Consider the following 13,174-nt stretch of genomic DNA (forward strand, 5'->3'; position numbering starts at 1 on the left):
CAAACGTAACCAGTTACTGTGTGTCCTGCTATGAGAGGAGCCAATGAGAACTCAGTGAGAATCAATACGTGATATTGATCAGAATCACCCGACTGGTTATTTTCCTGTTTATTTTTATTGGATCGTGTTTATGATATAAACTCGTTTGCCATCATTCATTTTAAAACGTAAACGTTTATTAATAAAAGTAAATGCATTTTTTAACCAACCTATGAAAACGTCCATGATGATCCACGTGACAAATGAAGCATGAAAGGTGCGGACATATCTCATAGTTAATCATCTGTACAGGAAATCCTACAGACTTTTTGCCCGTATTCGTCTTGTTGTGTTTGACGGATGTTTTTAACATTTGGAAACACTCAGTTTGAAACCTGACGGCCTGTTGGCTGAGCCCTGACAACAGCTCCAATTACTCTATAAATAGATACGATCAGAATCAGAAAACTTTATTGATCCCTGGGGGAAATGATTTTCATTACAGTGCTGCATTACAAACAAACATTAACATAAAAGTCACTTATTAATAAATAGCTGAAAAAGAACATGTGCAAGAAGGGTGTAGCTGTTGCAGTAAACTGTGTGTTTAGTGGATGATCACATGATCACATGATCACAGATAACAAAGGATCCCCCCCCCCCCCGCCCCCCCAATAAAGAAGTAAACTGGTTATCTTTTTTGTCTGTCTCAGGAGCGTCAAACTCATTTTGCATCGTGGGCCACAAACAGCTGGACCACTGATGCCTTCTGTGCAGAGGAAGTCACACATTTAACTGATGATGAAGAAACAGCTGCTGTACGACTCTTTGGACGAGAAATAAACGTGTAAAATGACAGAAAGTTGCAGGTTTTTTAAACTGTAGTTGAAACTGTATTCAGTTTATTTTATGTAACATTTAACTGTACATTTGAGTCTCTCTCAAGAACACATGAGGTCTGTACAGATGTGGAACTTTTTGTCCTCCACGGTGGAAACTGGCTAAAAATAAAACGTGTATCACGGGTTTATCCAGCTCTACTCTTCTACATTCTGCACTCATCCTTTCAGTCTCCAGTATCATTGAAATGCAGCCAGACGCTGCTCGTTTGAGGTTTGCATTTAAATCCGGCTCGCCGTCTCTCGCCTGCACCACTGCACCTGCTGTCTTTGGAACGTCTGACCCCTTTCCTTCTTTGACACAATGGTACGATCCCAGTCTGCCATTGGCCGCGTGGCGTGACCATTAAAATAAAGACCCACAGGGCTGAAGGTTTGACTTCCACGTACCGACGGCCCATTAATAACTGCTGTGTGAAATCATCTCGCGGGCGGATATAACCGTCTCCACATCCAGCCCGTGGACTTACGTTTGACGCCTCTGGTCGGGTTTTATTGGTTTCTATGTTGTAGATCTATCAGCAACTGTGTGCTTCCAGTTCTGTGACAAATGCTTTACTGACAGCAAACATGCAAAGATGCTTCTAACAAGCTGAGCAGAAGCAGTGGACAGCACAAGCATCAGACGTGGCTGCTCTGGATCACAGGGAAGCGCATTAGCAGCGCTGCATAAAGAGCGCTTTGAGCGAGAGCCTATCAGCTGAAATGAATATTGATACCACGCAGCACTGGCACTAAACACTCGCTGCATAAACGCTTTGGTTCCTTGCTCAATGACGCGCAACTCCTTCCTTTGAATGTTTCATGACAGCAGCTACATCATTTAGACACAATTTGTCAGCAAGCAGCTGCACAGACCTGCGAGATGGATGGACCGCGCGGAGAAACACATTCAAAGTTCAACTTCTGGGCTGCTTCAACAAGGATTAGAGGTGATGAGGGAGGAGAGGAAGAGGAGGAGCACAGGTCTCCTCCAACACGCAGGACTCAATGACGTTTAATGGAGCGAGGCTTGAAAACATTCAGCAAACTTTTACACATCATACCACTGATCATCGAGGAGCTGTAAGGAAGACAAATCAAAGCTACATACGTCAAAAGTGGAAATTAAATAATGCGCCGCTAAAGAGTCACTCATGTGTACCTGAAATCAGTGAACAGATGTCTCCCCACCTGCCCAAGAAAACAGACAGTTTTCTTTCCAAGTTCAGCTTTTCCCAACATTTGGAGATGGAAACAGTGCAGGACACTTCTGTTGGTTTAGTTAGAAACACAGAGAGCTCAATTCTACAATAAGAACGATGTTTCCACTCACAGCCACCATCATGATGACAGTGAGCATTTACATAATAATGGGGGAATGGTTCATATTAATATCATCACTTTATACCTTGTTAAAAACTAGTTTTGAAAAATGGGGACTGTATCTGTAATATGTGATGACTGTAACACCTGAACAGGTAAGGTTGTAGTTTTTGTTAAAGCCTTGAATTAAAGCTGAAAGTCTGAACTTCAATCTCATCTTAACCCTTTAAAGCCGGTCAGAGCAGCACGCTCTGTTTTGCGTAACTATTTTTAATCCCGGTAGCTCTGCAACCACGTGAGCTAGCGCAATAATCTTTTTTGCATATGAAACCGGAGGAGTTGTACTTACATCTTATGCCATCAGCTTGTCCTCGGTCACAGTTTCCTTCCACATATAGCTTTGCAAAAACTGCATAAAAAGCACTTGCAGCAACAAAAACATAATATTCCAGAAACACGCTTTGCCGATCCGATCAGCTGTTTGTAACACTTCCTACGTTGGAATAGACGTCAGCGTGAACTATCGCATGTCCACCATGACCTGCCCGAAACCGGAAGTGACGTCATTTTGCAGAAATGTAGTTTTTTACCATCAGGGCCTCATGAGCCTATACTGGTGTTTTTAAAAGTTATGTTTTTCTGGGATGCTTAGGACTCATATTGCTGCTGGAAATAGTTTATTTTGATGCATATGCTGCTTTTTTGCAAATTTGCATTATAATATTTATTTTTGTTTTTCCTGCAGTGTATAAAAATTGGTGTATTTCAAAAATAAAACTATGAAGACACTCAAAATAAATTTCCTGTGGTGGGAAACTATTTTGTGCAACTTTTTTGTATTTACAGTTTTGAGGGATAAGCCTCTTAAATTTCTCTAACTAGAAATATATGTTAAAAAAACAAAAACGATTTTACATTTATTTGTAGTTTATTGCACTTTTTTTGCAATTTATGTAATTTCTATGCACTTAATGCAGACATATTATTAAAATCTGGGCTATGTTGTTGTATTGATGTATAGCAACTTGAAATGCTCCCAAAAATGGCTCCACAGCATGTAAACATATAATATAAGCTCTGGCGGACTTGGTTCTATGGTAGGTCTTAAAGGGTTAACTGTAATAATGTAAACAGGCAACATTAAAAACGTTGTGTCATTTTCCATAATCCTTACAGCTCTAACTGCAAGAAGATACCCTTCATACAACGGTTGCGGCTGAGCCCTCTCTGCTGGTTCTTCACTTACACTGAGCAGGCCTCCCTGGCTCCTCGTGTGGCCAAACACCTTCTCCACGCTGCAGTCCTGCAGTGGATAGGCATGCTGGGCAGTAAACTTCTGTCCACTGGTGGAACGCAGGGAGCTGCAACGCTTGACCTGCAGCAGCATGTCGGAGAACAGGAAGAACATTTTAGGCTTGGCCTCTGCACCCTTTGGTGGGACCACCTTCAGCCAGCCCTCGCAGATGAACCACCTCCCTGTGTGGAGTAAGAACAAACAGAAGACAGTATTATACACATATAAATCCATCATTAGACACTGAATATGTATTTAGTCCAGACGTGGACACTGGACAGCCTGCAGGTCACATTTGGCCCTTTGGTTGTCCATGACCAGTTTGCACAGGGTCAACGCAAACTTGGGATTTAAACATAAACATGTATTCATTAACGGCGCCATAAGAGGGCCACATGCCAGCATACTCTTAGTGCAGGTCTCAAGGCTGGATACATTGGGAGGGTTACATCACATTCATGCAGAATGAGTGGATCTGTCAGGGCCTGGGTGCTGTTGGCCAGCAGGGGGCTGAAACTTTGTTACCGCTGGCCAGAGACAAAGAAAGAGGCAGGAGGAGAGAAGAAAGGCAGAGTGTGGAGGTGCGAGTAGGGACTTTAAAGCCTGCCTACATGACGGAGAGAAAGAAGGCAGATATGTGTGCATGCAGGAGTCTACATGGAAGTGAGGTGGAGTCCAGCTGTTCCAGCAGGGTGCAGATAGTACGTGTAGGGTTAATCTTAAAAGAACAGAATGCAAATAGTTTTGGCAAAGTGAAGAAAGTGTTAGTCAGGATCTTTGAATGATTCTGAATGTTGTCAGTGTTTGTGGCTCTCAGGCTGTCAGAGTAGCAGACGTCAGTGGACGTATAGATAAAGGGAACAGAGGTGATAATGAGGTGTTGGGTGGCCGTGGTGCCAAGGACATGGATTACATGGTAATGGATTTTTGAAAAGATGGAAATACTTGTGGTCAAGACATTTTAAGAAGCGGGAAGAACATAGGTGACATATAACAGCAAAGGGAGGTGCTCAAAGGTGGATTATATCTTATGCAGAAAGGCCAAACTGAGCGATATAAGACTAGAAAGTGGTGGCAGGTAGACAGCGCTGGACGTTTTTAGGATGACTGCAGAAATCAAGAAGAGGAAGAGAAGGAGGAGTCGAGGATTAAATGGCAAAAGCTCGAGGAGGAGTCGAGACAGCCGGGCGATCAGGATCTACTCTGGTCTGTTTGCAGTGGTGATGCACAGATTGGCAGATGAGGTCAGGCAGGAGTCTTAGTGGCCGATGACAACTGCAGATGAGACTGTGGGGAGCAGAGCCTGGAGATGTGGAGGTATGCTCTGAAGAGGAGAGGAATGAAAGGCAGAAGCAGCAAGAATATGTGTGAACGGGGGAGACGGGTTTAACAACAAGCATGCAAGGAACAGAGAGACTAGACCAGTTTACACACCTGGGGTCAACCAGCTAAAGGACAGTGCACAAGAAATCTGAATCACCATTATGAAACTAAACATGCAGCGAATACACAAAGCTGACTGACACAGACCGAGAACAGACATCTGAACCTTTGCTAGCAAAGCAACAAGAACTTTCTTTCTTTCTTTTGTACCAGGCATTACAGACGCAGCGATGAAGCCAAAACCAACTTTGTGATTTCACATAAAATAACAAAACCCAGTAAACTCTTCTTAAAAACTCTCCATCCGAGGATCATTTGGTGGCCTTTGCCATTCTAATACACACCAAGGTGTTACAATCATGGGTCCAAATCCGTAATGGAAAAACATGTTGGACGGGAGGGGCGGGGCCATGTGCTCGGCCCCAACCAGTCGCAGCAGATGGCCCCGCCCCTCCCTGAGCCTGGTTCTGCTGGAGGTTTCTTCCTGTTAAAAGGGAGTTTTTCCTTCCCACTGTCGCCAAAGTGCTGCTCATAGGGGGTCATATAATGTGTATTATTGTAGGGTCTGCCTAACGACATAAAGCACCTTGAGGCGCTGTTGTTGTGATTTGGTGCTGTGTAAATAAAATTGAATTGGATGCCAGATAAAGGGACTCATATAAACCAAGAACTAGAAGTATTTCTGCTTTGCATCACACACCAGGAGCTCTTCTACAAATCAGTTCAAGAATCAAACAGTAAACGTCATTAGAGCACGAGCACACAATCACAGTGTTTGCATTTTAAACTCTACTGCAGTAGAGCAGGAGTAGTGTTACTGAGATGTTGGCACTATTTGGATTCACAAATATTCTCAGTGGTGAACGAGTCCACATGCAGATCCTCTCGGTGTCTTTATTTCCACCTCAGACACTGAACCTGTAATAAACTCAAAGGTAAAGCAGACTCGATTTCTTCCTAAAAACCAAATAAACTGAAAAGCTGCTGATGAAGAAGTTAAACAGCAACACTGTCAGACTTCTCACATCCACATTTAGTTTCCAATTGTTTTTCAGAATGTTGATTATATCCTGATAAAACGCTGAAAATAGTAAAAATAAATGTATTTACTGAGTTCACAGCTTCATTGGCTCATTGTGTTACCAGGAGGAGTTTATTAGTATTTATTGGTGCAGCTGCTCATAACAGGCCCAGTTTCTCACACGGCCACTTGGAAAAATAACTGCCCACCACTGGTTTCACTGTGACATCCATTAAGACTGCGCTGACTACTTTTAATAATAAAAATAATAATAATAAATACTAATTTGTCAAACATTTAGTGATCTTTGAACATTCAATTGTATGTCTATAGTGCCGATCACAACAACCGTCACCTGAAGCCTCAAACTCTGCAGCACATCGATTTCATGCTATAGGAGCCGTGTTAAACTGCATTGTCCCTCTGAAGTAGATAAACTGAAATTGAAATTCAAGGCACTTTATTGTAGTGTAAAGACCCCGTAATCTTAGAAAGAAAACTACAACAATATTTTGCCTTCTACAACGAGAAGAAGTAATTTCAGTATTTCGGTCGCTGAGGAAAACTCATCTCTTTCTCTGTGATTGGCAGCAGGATGCTGATAGCTAATAAGCAAGCAGGGCTGACATTTGGATATAAGATTAAAATTTATCCCGAGTCCAGGGCGTTTTTGTAATTGCCCGAGCAAATAGCCTGTGATTGCAGCGAGCCCGAGTGTCCAAAGCTGTGCCTCTGGGGCTCGGAGAGGACGTTTTCAGCTACAGACGAGTCCAGTGAGATTAAGAGGCCGGGCCGAGTGGGGATCAAATTGCTTTTAAAATGCCTCTCAAACAGTCAAGACACATGCTATGACACTTTGTGTGAAGCCTGGAGATTAAATCTAATTTAAATAAAATCTTATACATAACAAACTGAAAACAATAGAATCATTTTAACTAGTTTAACAAAGAAAATCAGCTGATTACAAAAACAATAACTGACACTCAGAAAACAATCTAAGAAAAGAAGAAAGAGCAAAGAAGGACAAGAACGTGCTCTGAAGGGAAAAATAAAAACCCACATATCAAATCAGCCTTTCTCCCAAAATATTTGTTCCAGTGCAAATAATCCCTTTAATGTGTATCAGCAGAATAGACTCGTTCTTCGCCTCAGATCTCTAAAATAATGCTGGACACTTTCTCCATGTGGTAAAGTGGACGGGTCTATTTTCCAGCAGCCATCAGCAGAGAATTGGCGGGGTTCGGCATTTTGGGGCTGGGGTTGGTTGTTCTTGTTTTTTCTTCTTTGTCCCTTATAATCATCAATCATAATCATTCGTGATTGATCTGCCAGGCTGGCTTGACATTCTCGCCCCACCTTGGCGTGGAGTCATCCTGGCAGTTGTCCTTCACCTGTTCTAACACGTCCACGAGCAGCCGCTTGGCCCAGCTCGCTCGGCCTGACTTTTACTGTTCAAAGTATTATTGTAGGATCTGAAAACATAAAGCACTGAGGTGTCCATCTACACCAAGCGGTGCAAGTCCAAAGCTAGGAAGATCATGATGGACCTCTCCCATCCCAACAATGGACTCTTCTCACTGTTGAGGTCTGGGAAGCGCTTCCGCTCCCTTAAGGCCAAAACAGAGAGGATGAGGAGGAGCTTCTTCCCCCAGGCTATTCGGGCCCTGAACCAGGTGTAGGACTGGACTCTCCCACACATCACATCACCACACATTTCCTATAATCCTATAATTCCTATAATTTATAATCTTGATAATCTCTTTCTGCTATTTGCACATTTTTTTTTTTTTTTTTCGCCTGTCCCATTTGGTTCTTTAGCCGTCAGAATTGTTGTCTGAAGACCAACAAGGATACCCAATGGATTTATTTTGCCAAATGGATCATCATGGCATTGCCGTATTGGTCCATTTGATCGACCTTTGTTTTTATTATTTATTTTATTTTCAGTTGTTACAGACGGGACAGACATGAGTGAGGGATAGGAAAGGGAGAAATAAAGAGGAAGGAAAAGAAAAACAGAAGGGGAGAGGGACAGTGAGAAAGGGGGGAAGAAAAAATATCTCCGGGATCACCTGTTGAGAGAAAAAGAATAGAAAACAAGCAAAAAAAAAAACAAAACAATGCAACATACTATACACAACACCATCGCATTAATCTAGCTAAGTGTAAACAGCAGTAAATACTAAATATTGAATGTTGTTGTGCAGCACGCAGGACAGACAGCGCACAATGTGCTTTGAAGTAGCAGCCAAGAAAGGTGTGATTTAAGTCTACGAATAGTGAACACCCATGTGCACACCTGTGTGGATCGGCGCGCTTGTATTCAAATGGTTTCCCCATGTAATGGTCTGCTAGAGGATGTAGAGAGCCATAGCCCCGTCCCCCAGGGCATGAAGCAGGCATGGAGGAGATCCAGGCCCCAGACATCCAGAGGCCCCAGAGTGCAAGAGCCCAAGGAGGACCACCGGAGGGGCATCCGTGCCACCTTCATGGGAAGGGCTGAGGATCCCCAGATGAGGGGTCACCCAGTAGCCACCGGGCAGAAGCTAGAGGGGGCTGCACCGGCGTGCCCGCCGGCTCTGCCGGCAGCCAGCTGTGCCAGAGTGAACCGAGCCGCAGGCACAGAGGCCGGAGGCCCGAGGGCCCCCCGCGCCCCGGAAGAGGCCGGACCGAGCAGCAGGCGCCAGGACCCGCCAAGTAGTCACCGGGAGTGAGCTGGTACATACCTGAGCGCCCAGCCCCGGACACCAAGAACCACCAACGCACCGACCCCTGAGGGCATCAGTCACCGGCAGGGAGTGTGGTGAGGGGAGATAGGCCTCCACACTTTGGAGGGCCTTGGAGTTCCCAGAGAGGTGAAGTCTAAGACCCGACCTGACATATAGACACAGACAAACAGGCACACACAGACACAGACATGCATTCCCACCCTCATGCACACATATACAAACACTCAGCACTCACCCAACGCAGGAATAAACGTAAATGGACATGTACACACAATCACACTCCCCAAACATACTCTATACCCCGGGTCCAGGTATCCTCACCCCCAGAGATGGAAACGGCACCCAGACCCAAGAGATGTTACCCTTCCCTCCGGGGTGGAGGCAAGCAGACCGCCCCAGGCTCCGCAGCAGCAGGGAGGCCAATCGGACAGCCAGCATCTCTTCCCAGCCCCCCCGCCCCGATGGCTAGCAGAGAACAGGGGTGTGTTAAGACCCCATACCTCCCTCCTCCCGCTCAAGTGTAGTGTTGCTGCGTGTTGCTCTAAAGTGTATTTAAAACAAGGGAGAGCATGGTGCTGCTGCCAGAGAGCAGCAGGTGTTAGCACGGCCCCTCCCGAGAACCCTCAATGTCTACATGGATTTAAAATTGAGAGGTGGGCACCGGCGCCAGAGGCAGGTTTGAATACACAGACCGTCTACTGGACGCCGTTAACGTGCCCACCCTCAAGGCCCTATATATATATATATGTGTGTGTTATGAGAGTGTAAGTAATGTGGATGTCTAAGTTGTGAGATAAAATTGAGGCACAGGTGGCCAGAAGAGGACAGAGGGGGGGGGAATGTCTCCCCTGCACCCTGGTGACACACCCGCACCCCAAAGCCCTACCTGTGTGGGTGGGTGTAGTGGAGCGTGAAGAGGGAGGCAGCCGGGGATGGGGAGGAAAAGAAGGGAGGGGAGGGTGTCCCTCCCTAGGGCCAGCTCCCCCGCTGACCCCAATATGCACCCCCGTCCTCTGGTATCCACCAAGGCAAGGGAGCCCAGGCCCATCCAGACCGGGGCCTACGGCAGCAACACCGCCAAGCCCCACAGGACCCGGGGCAGCCCACTCTACCCCACCGCAGAGGAAACTGTACCCACCCCAACATTCAATCATCTCCCAGACTACACAAGACACAGACACCCAGGTTAAGTTTATTCTCCACCTCTCCTATGTCTCTCCCCCACCTGCAGAGTGGACTCCTGCAAAGATGGAACAACCTCCCTGCCAGTTCAAGAGCCCCCCGGTTAGGCCGATGCACAAGAGGCCCCCTGCGCCAGGGCTGAGCCCCCGTGCACCCACCCGCCCACAACCTCGGCGACACACCGACGAGGACCGAAGCCCCCAAGGCCCAGCCAGAGCCCCAGCACGGAGGCGAAGCACCCCCGAACCCCAAACCCCCACGCCCGCCCCGGATCCACTCAGGGGCAGCCAGGCCACCAGGCCAGTAACCTACGTCCGCCAGCACAGACCATCCTCCAGCCCCGCTGCACGCGGCCACGAGGAGAACAACCTCTGAGAGCGACCAGAGCCACTAACCAGGTTATGAACACAACCCCCGGGTTAAGCCCTCCAGGGATAACGTCTCTAGGGGTCCTCCAGGTGCCCTAAGCCCATCCCAACCTCCACATCAACCACAATAGCCAAGGCGGGACCAAACCACGACCCCCCACCCCCGCTAGGTGATGGAGCCGATCAAAGGAGCCCAGAGGGATTGATCTAATGTGGTGGCAGAGGCTATATCGAGACTAATGTGATCTATTAGATAGTTTCTGTATTGGCTAGAATTAAGATTATTTTTATTTTTCCAGTTCATGAGGACCGTTTTCTTGGCGATGCATAGGGCAGTAAAAACCATGTGGACTGTATTAGTTTCTGTAGTGACATCATCCAAATTTCCCAACAAGCATACTAAAGGGGAGGTTGGAATTTTACATTTCAGACACTTTGATAAGTCCTCACATATCTCGTGCCAAAACTTCTGCACTGGTGGACAGAACCAAAGAGCGTGGATGTAACTGTCTGGTGTATTGCCTTGACAGTGTGAGCAGTTGTTGGCGGATGTAAAGCCCATCTTAAACATTCGATGACCTGTATAGTGCACTCTATGCAGTATTTTGTATTGTATTAATTGCAGATTGGGATTTTTAATAAATTTAAAGGTTTTTAAGCAAATCTGAGACCAGACGTTTTGGTCTAAGCTGACTGATAAATCTGCTTCCCACTTTGCAATAGGAAGGGATATTGATTCATCTATTTTAGAAAGTGTTCTGTATATTTTAGATAATAGTTTGGGGGATTTAAGAGTAAGAAATTGAACCACACTTGGTGGTGTTTGTAATTCAACTTGACTGAGGTTAAATTTCTTTTTTACTATGGATTTAATTTGTTGATATTCTAAAAATCTTTTCTTGTTGATCCCATATTGTGTAACTAGTCTGTCAAATGGAATAAATTCTGTTCCCTCTAATATATGTTCTAAGTATTTAATTCCTTTACAACTCCATTCTGGGAAATTAATCATATTTTTGTTTTGTAATATGTCAGGGTTATTCCAGATAGGTGTACGTTTGCATGGGATTAATGAAGACTCCGTTATTTTTAGAAACTCCCACCATGCTGACAGAGAAAAGCTGATGTTGATGCTTTTAAAGCATTCATGTCTTTTGATGTTTGAGCTAATAAATGGTAGGTCTGAAATCTCTAGATCATTGCATAGTGCCTGTTCAACATCTAGCCAGGGCTCATCTAAGAGGGTACATTTTAACCATTCTGAGATGAACTGAAGCCTGTTGGCTAAGAAGTATTGGTGAAAATTAGGCAGATCTAGTCCTCCTCTATCCTTGGTTCTTTGTAGCGTTTTTAAGCTGATGCGCAGGGGTTTATCTTTCCAAAGGAATTTAGAAATATGTGAATCCAGAGATCTGAACCAATCTTGTGATGGTTTGTTAGGGATCATTAAAAATAAGTAATTTATTTTTGGCAAGATCATCATTTTTATAGTGGCGACCCTTCCCATGAGTGATATGGGTAGAGATTTCCATCTAGTCAGATCGCCTTCTACTTTCTTTAGAAGTGGGATGTGGTTTAATTTAATTAAGTCTGAAAGCTTAGGAGAAACAATAATACCTAAATATTTAATATTTCCAGATTGTAGTGGGGCAGAAGATGAATTGTGGAAGGAGCAGTTAATGGGAAGAACTGTAGATTTTGGCCAGTTAATTGAATAGTCTGAAACTCTTGAAAACCAGTTTATTAGAGTAATTACCTCAGAGAGGTTGATTTGTGAGTTTTGCAGAAAAAGCAACACATCATCTGCATAGAGACTGATTTTATGTTCTACGTTATTACATTTTATGCCCTTAATTGTTGTAGCCTGTCTAAGTGCTGCTGCTAGAGGTTCGATAAAAATTGCAAAAAGTGAAGGGGAGAGTGGGCATCCCTGTCTGGTGCCCCTCAGGAGACAAAAGCTGGAGGATGTCTGGTCATTTGTTCTGATACGAGCTGTTGGGGAATTGTATAATATTCTTATCCAATTTATGAAAGAGTTTCCAAAACCAAATTTGTGTAAAGTTGCAAATAAAAATTTCCAGTTAACTCTGTCAAATGCTTTTTCTGCATCTAGAGATAATATTATGGTTTCAATGTTTTTATTGTATGAGTAGTCTATTAAATTAAGAAATCTACGAGTATTTGTTGAGGAGTGCCGACCTTTTATGAAACCAGTTTGGTCAGGATGAATTAAGAGGGGGGTTATTTTCTCTAATCTCTTTGAGAGAGCTTTGCAGATTATTTTAAGGTCTACATTTATAAGGGATATTGGACGATAACTTGAGGGAAATAAAGGGTCTTTTCCTGGTTTTAGCAGGAGACTAATGTTAGCAGAATTCATATTTGGTGGTAGTCTGCCATTTTTCTTGATTTCCTGCAACATTCCATGGAATACTGGTGCCAAAATTGTCCAGAATTCTTTGTAGAATTCTGCAGGAAAGCCGTCTGGACCTGGAGCTTTATTAATGGGCATACTTATCAGGGCTTCCTGGAGTTCACCTGGCGTCAGTGGTGAATCCAGTGCCATTGCTTGACTGTCTAGTAATTTTGGAAGAGTTACGTTGTCAAGAAACAAATCAATTTCATTTTTAGACGGGTTTATTTGTGGTGAATATAAAGTTTCATAGAAATCCCTAAAAATCTTGTTTATTCTTCCAGGGTCATATATTGTGTTCCCTGATAAATCTTTAGTGGCACATATAGTTGTTTTTTCTTTATTTATTTTTAACTGGTTTGCTAGAAATCGACCTGGTTTGTTACTGTGTTCAAAATTCTGCAAGCGAAGTCTTTGTACAAGGAATTGTGTTTTTCTATTAATAATTTCATTTAATTCTAGTTTTGTTTTGCATATTTTGTTCATTATTTCTTGATCTTGGTGGAACGCGTAGGCTTCTTCTAAGGATTTGATGGTTTTTTCTAATTCCTGAATATTTTTGTTTTCTTCTTTCTTTTTGTGTGATGAGAAAGAAATTATT

The 13,174-nt window shown here is 44.1% G+C and overlaps 1 protein-coding gene across 1 annotated transcript in view; it reads right to left on the reverse strand.

The window, feature by feature from the left end:
• The window catches only part of arhgef39 (Rho guanine nucleotide exchange factor (GEF) 39), an 80,457-nt gene that overhangs the window by 16,491 nt on the left and 50,792 nt on the right, over positions 1 to 13,174 (reverse strand). The window contains exon 8 of the mRNA XM_085138447.1: positions 3,430 to 3,659. Within this exon, the coding sequence (XP_084994573.1) occupies positions 3,430 to 3,659 (230 nt within the window). The remainder of the gene's footprint in view (positions 1 to 3,429; positions 3,660 to 13,174) is intronic.

The sequence above is a fragment of the Neolamprologus multifasciatus genome, chromosome 17, assembly GCF_963576455.1.
Source record: "Neolamprologus multifasciatus chromosome 17, fNeoMul1.2, whole genome shotgun sequence".
Lineage (NCBI taxonomy): Eukaryota > Metazoa > Chordata > Actinopteri > Cichliformes > Cichlidae > Neolamprologus > Neolamprologus multifasciatus.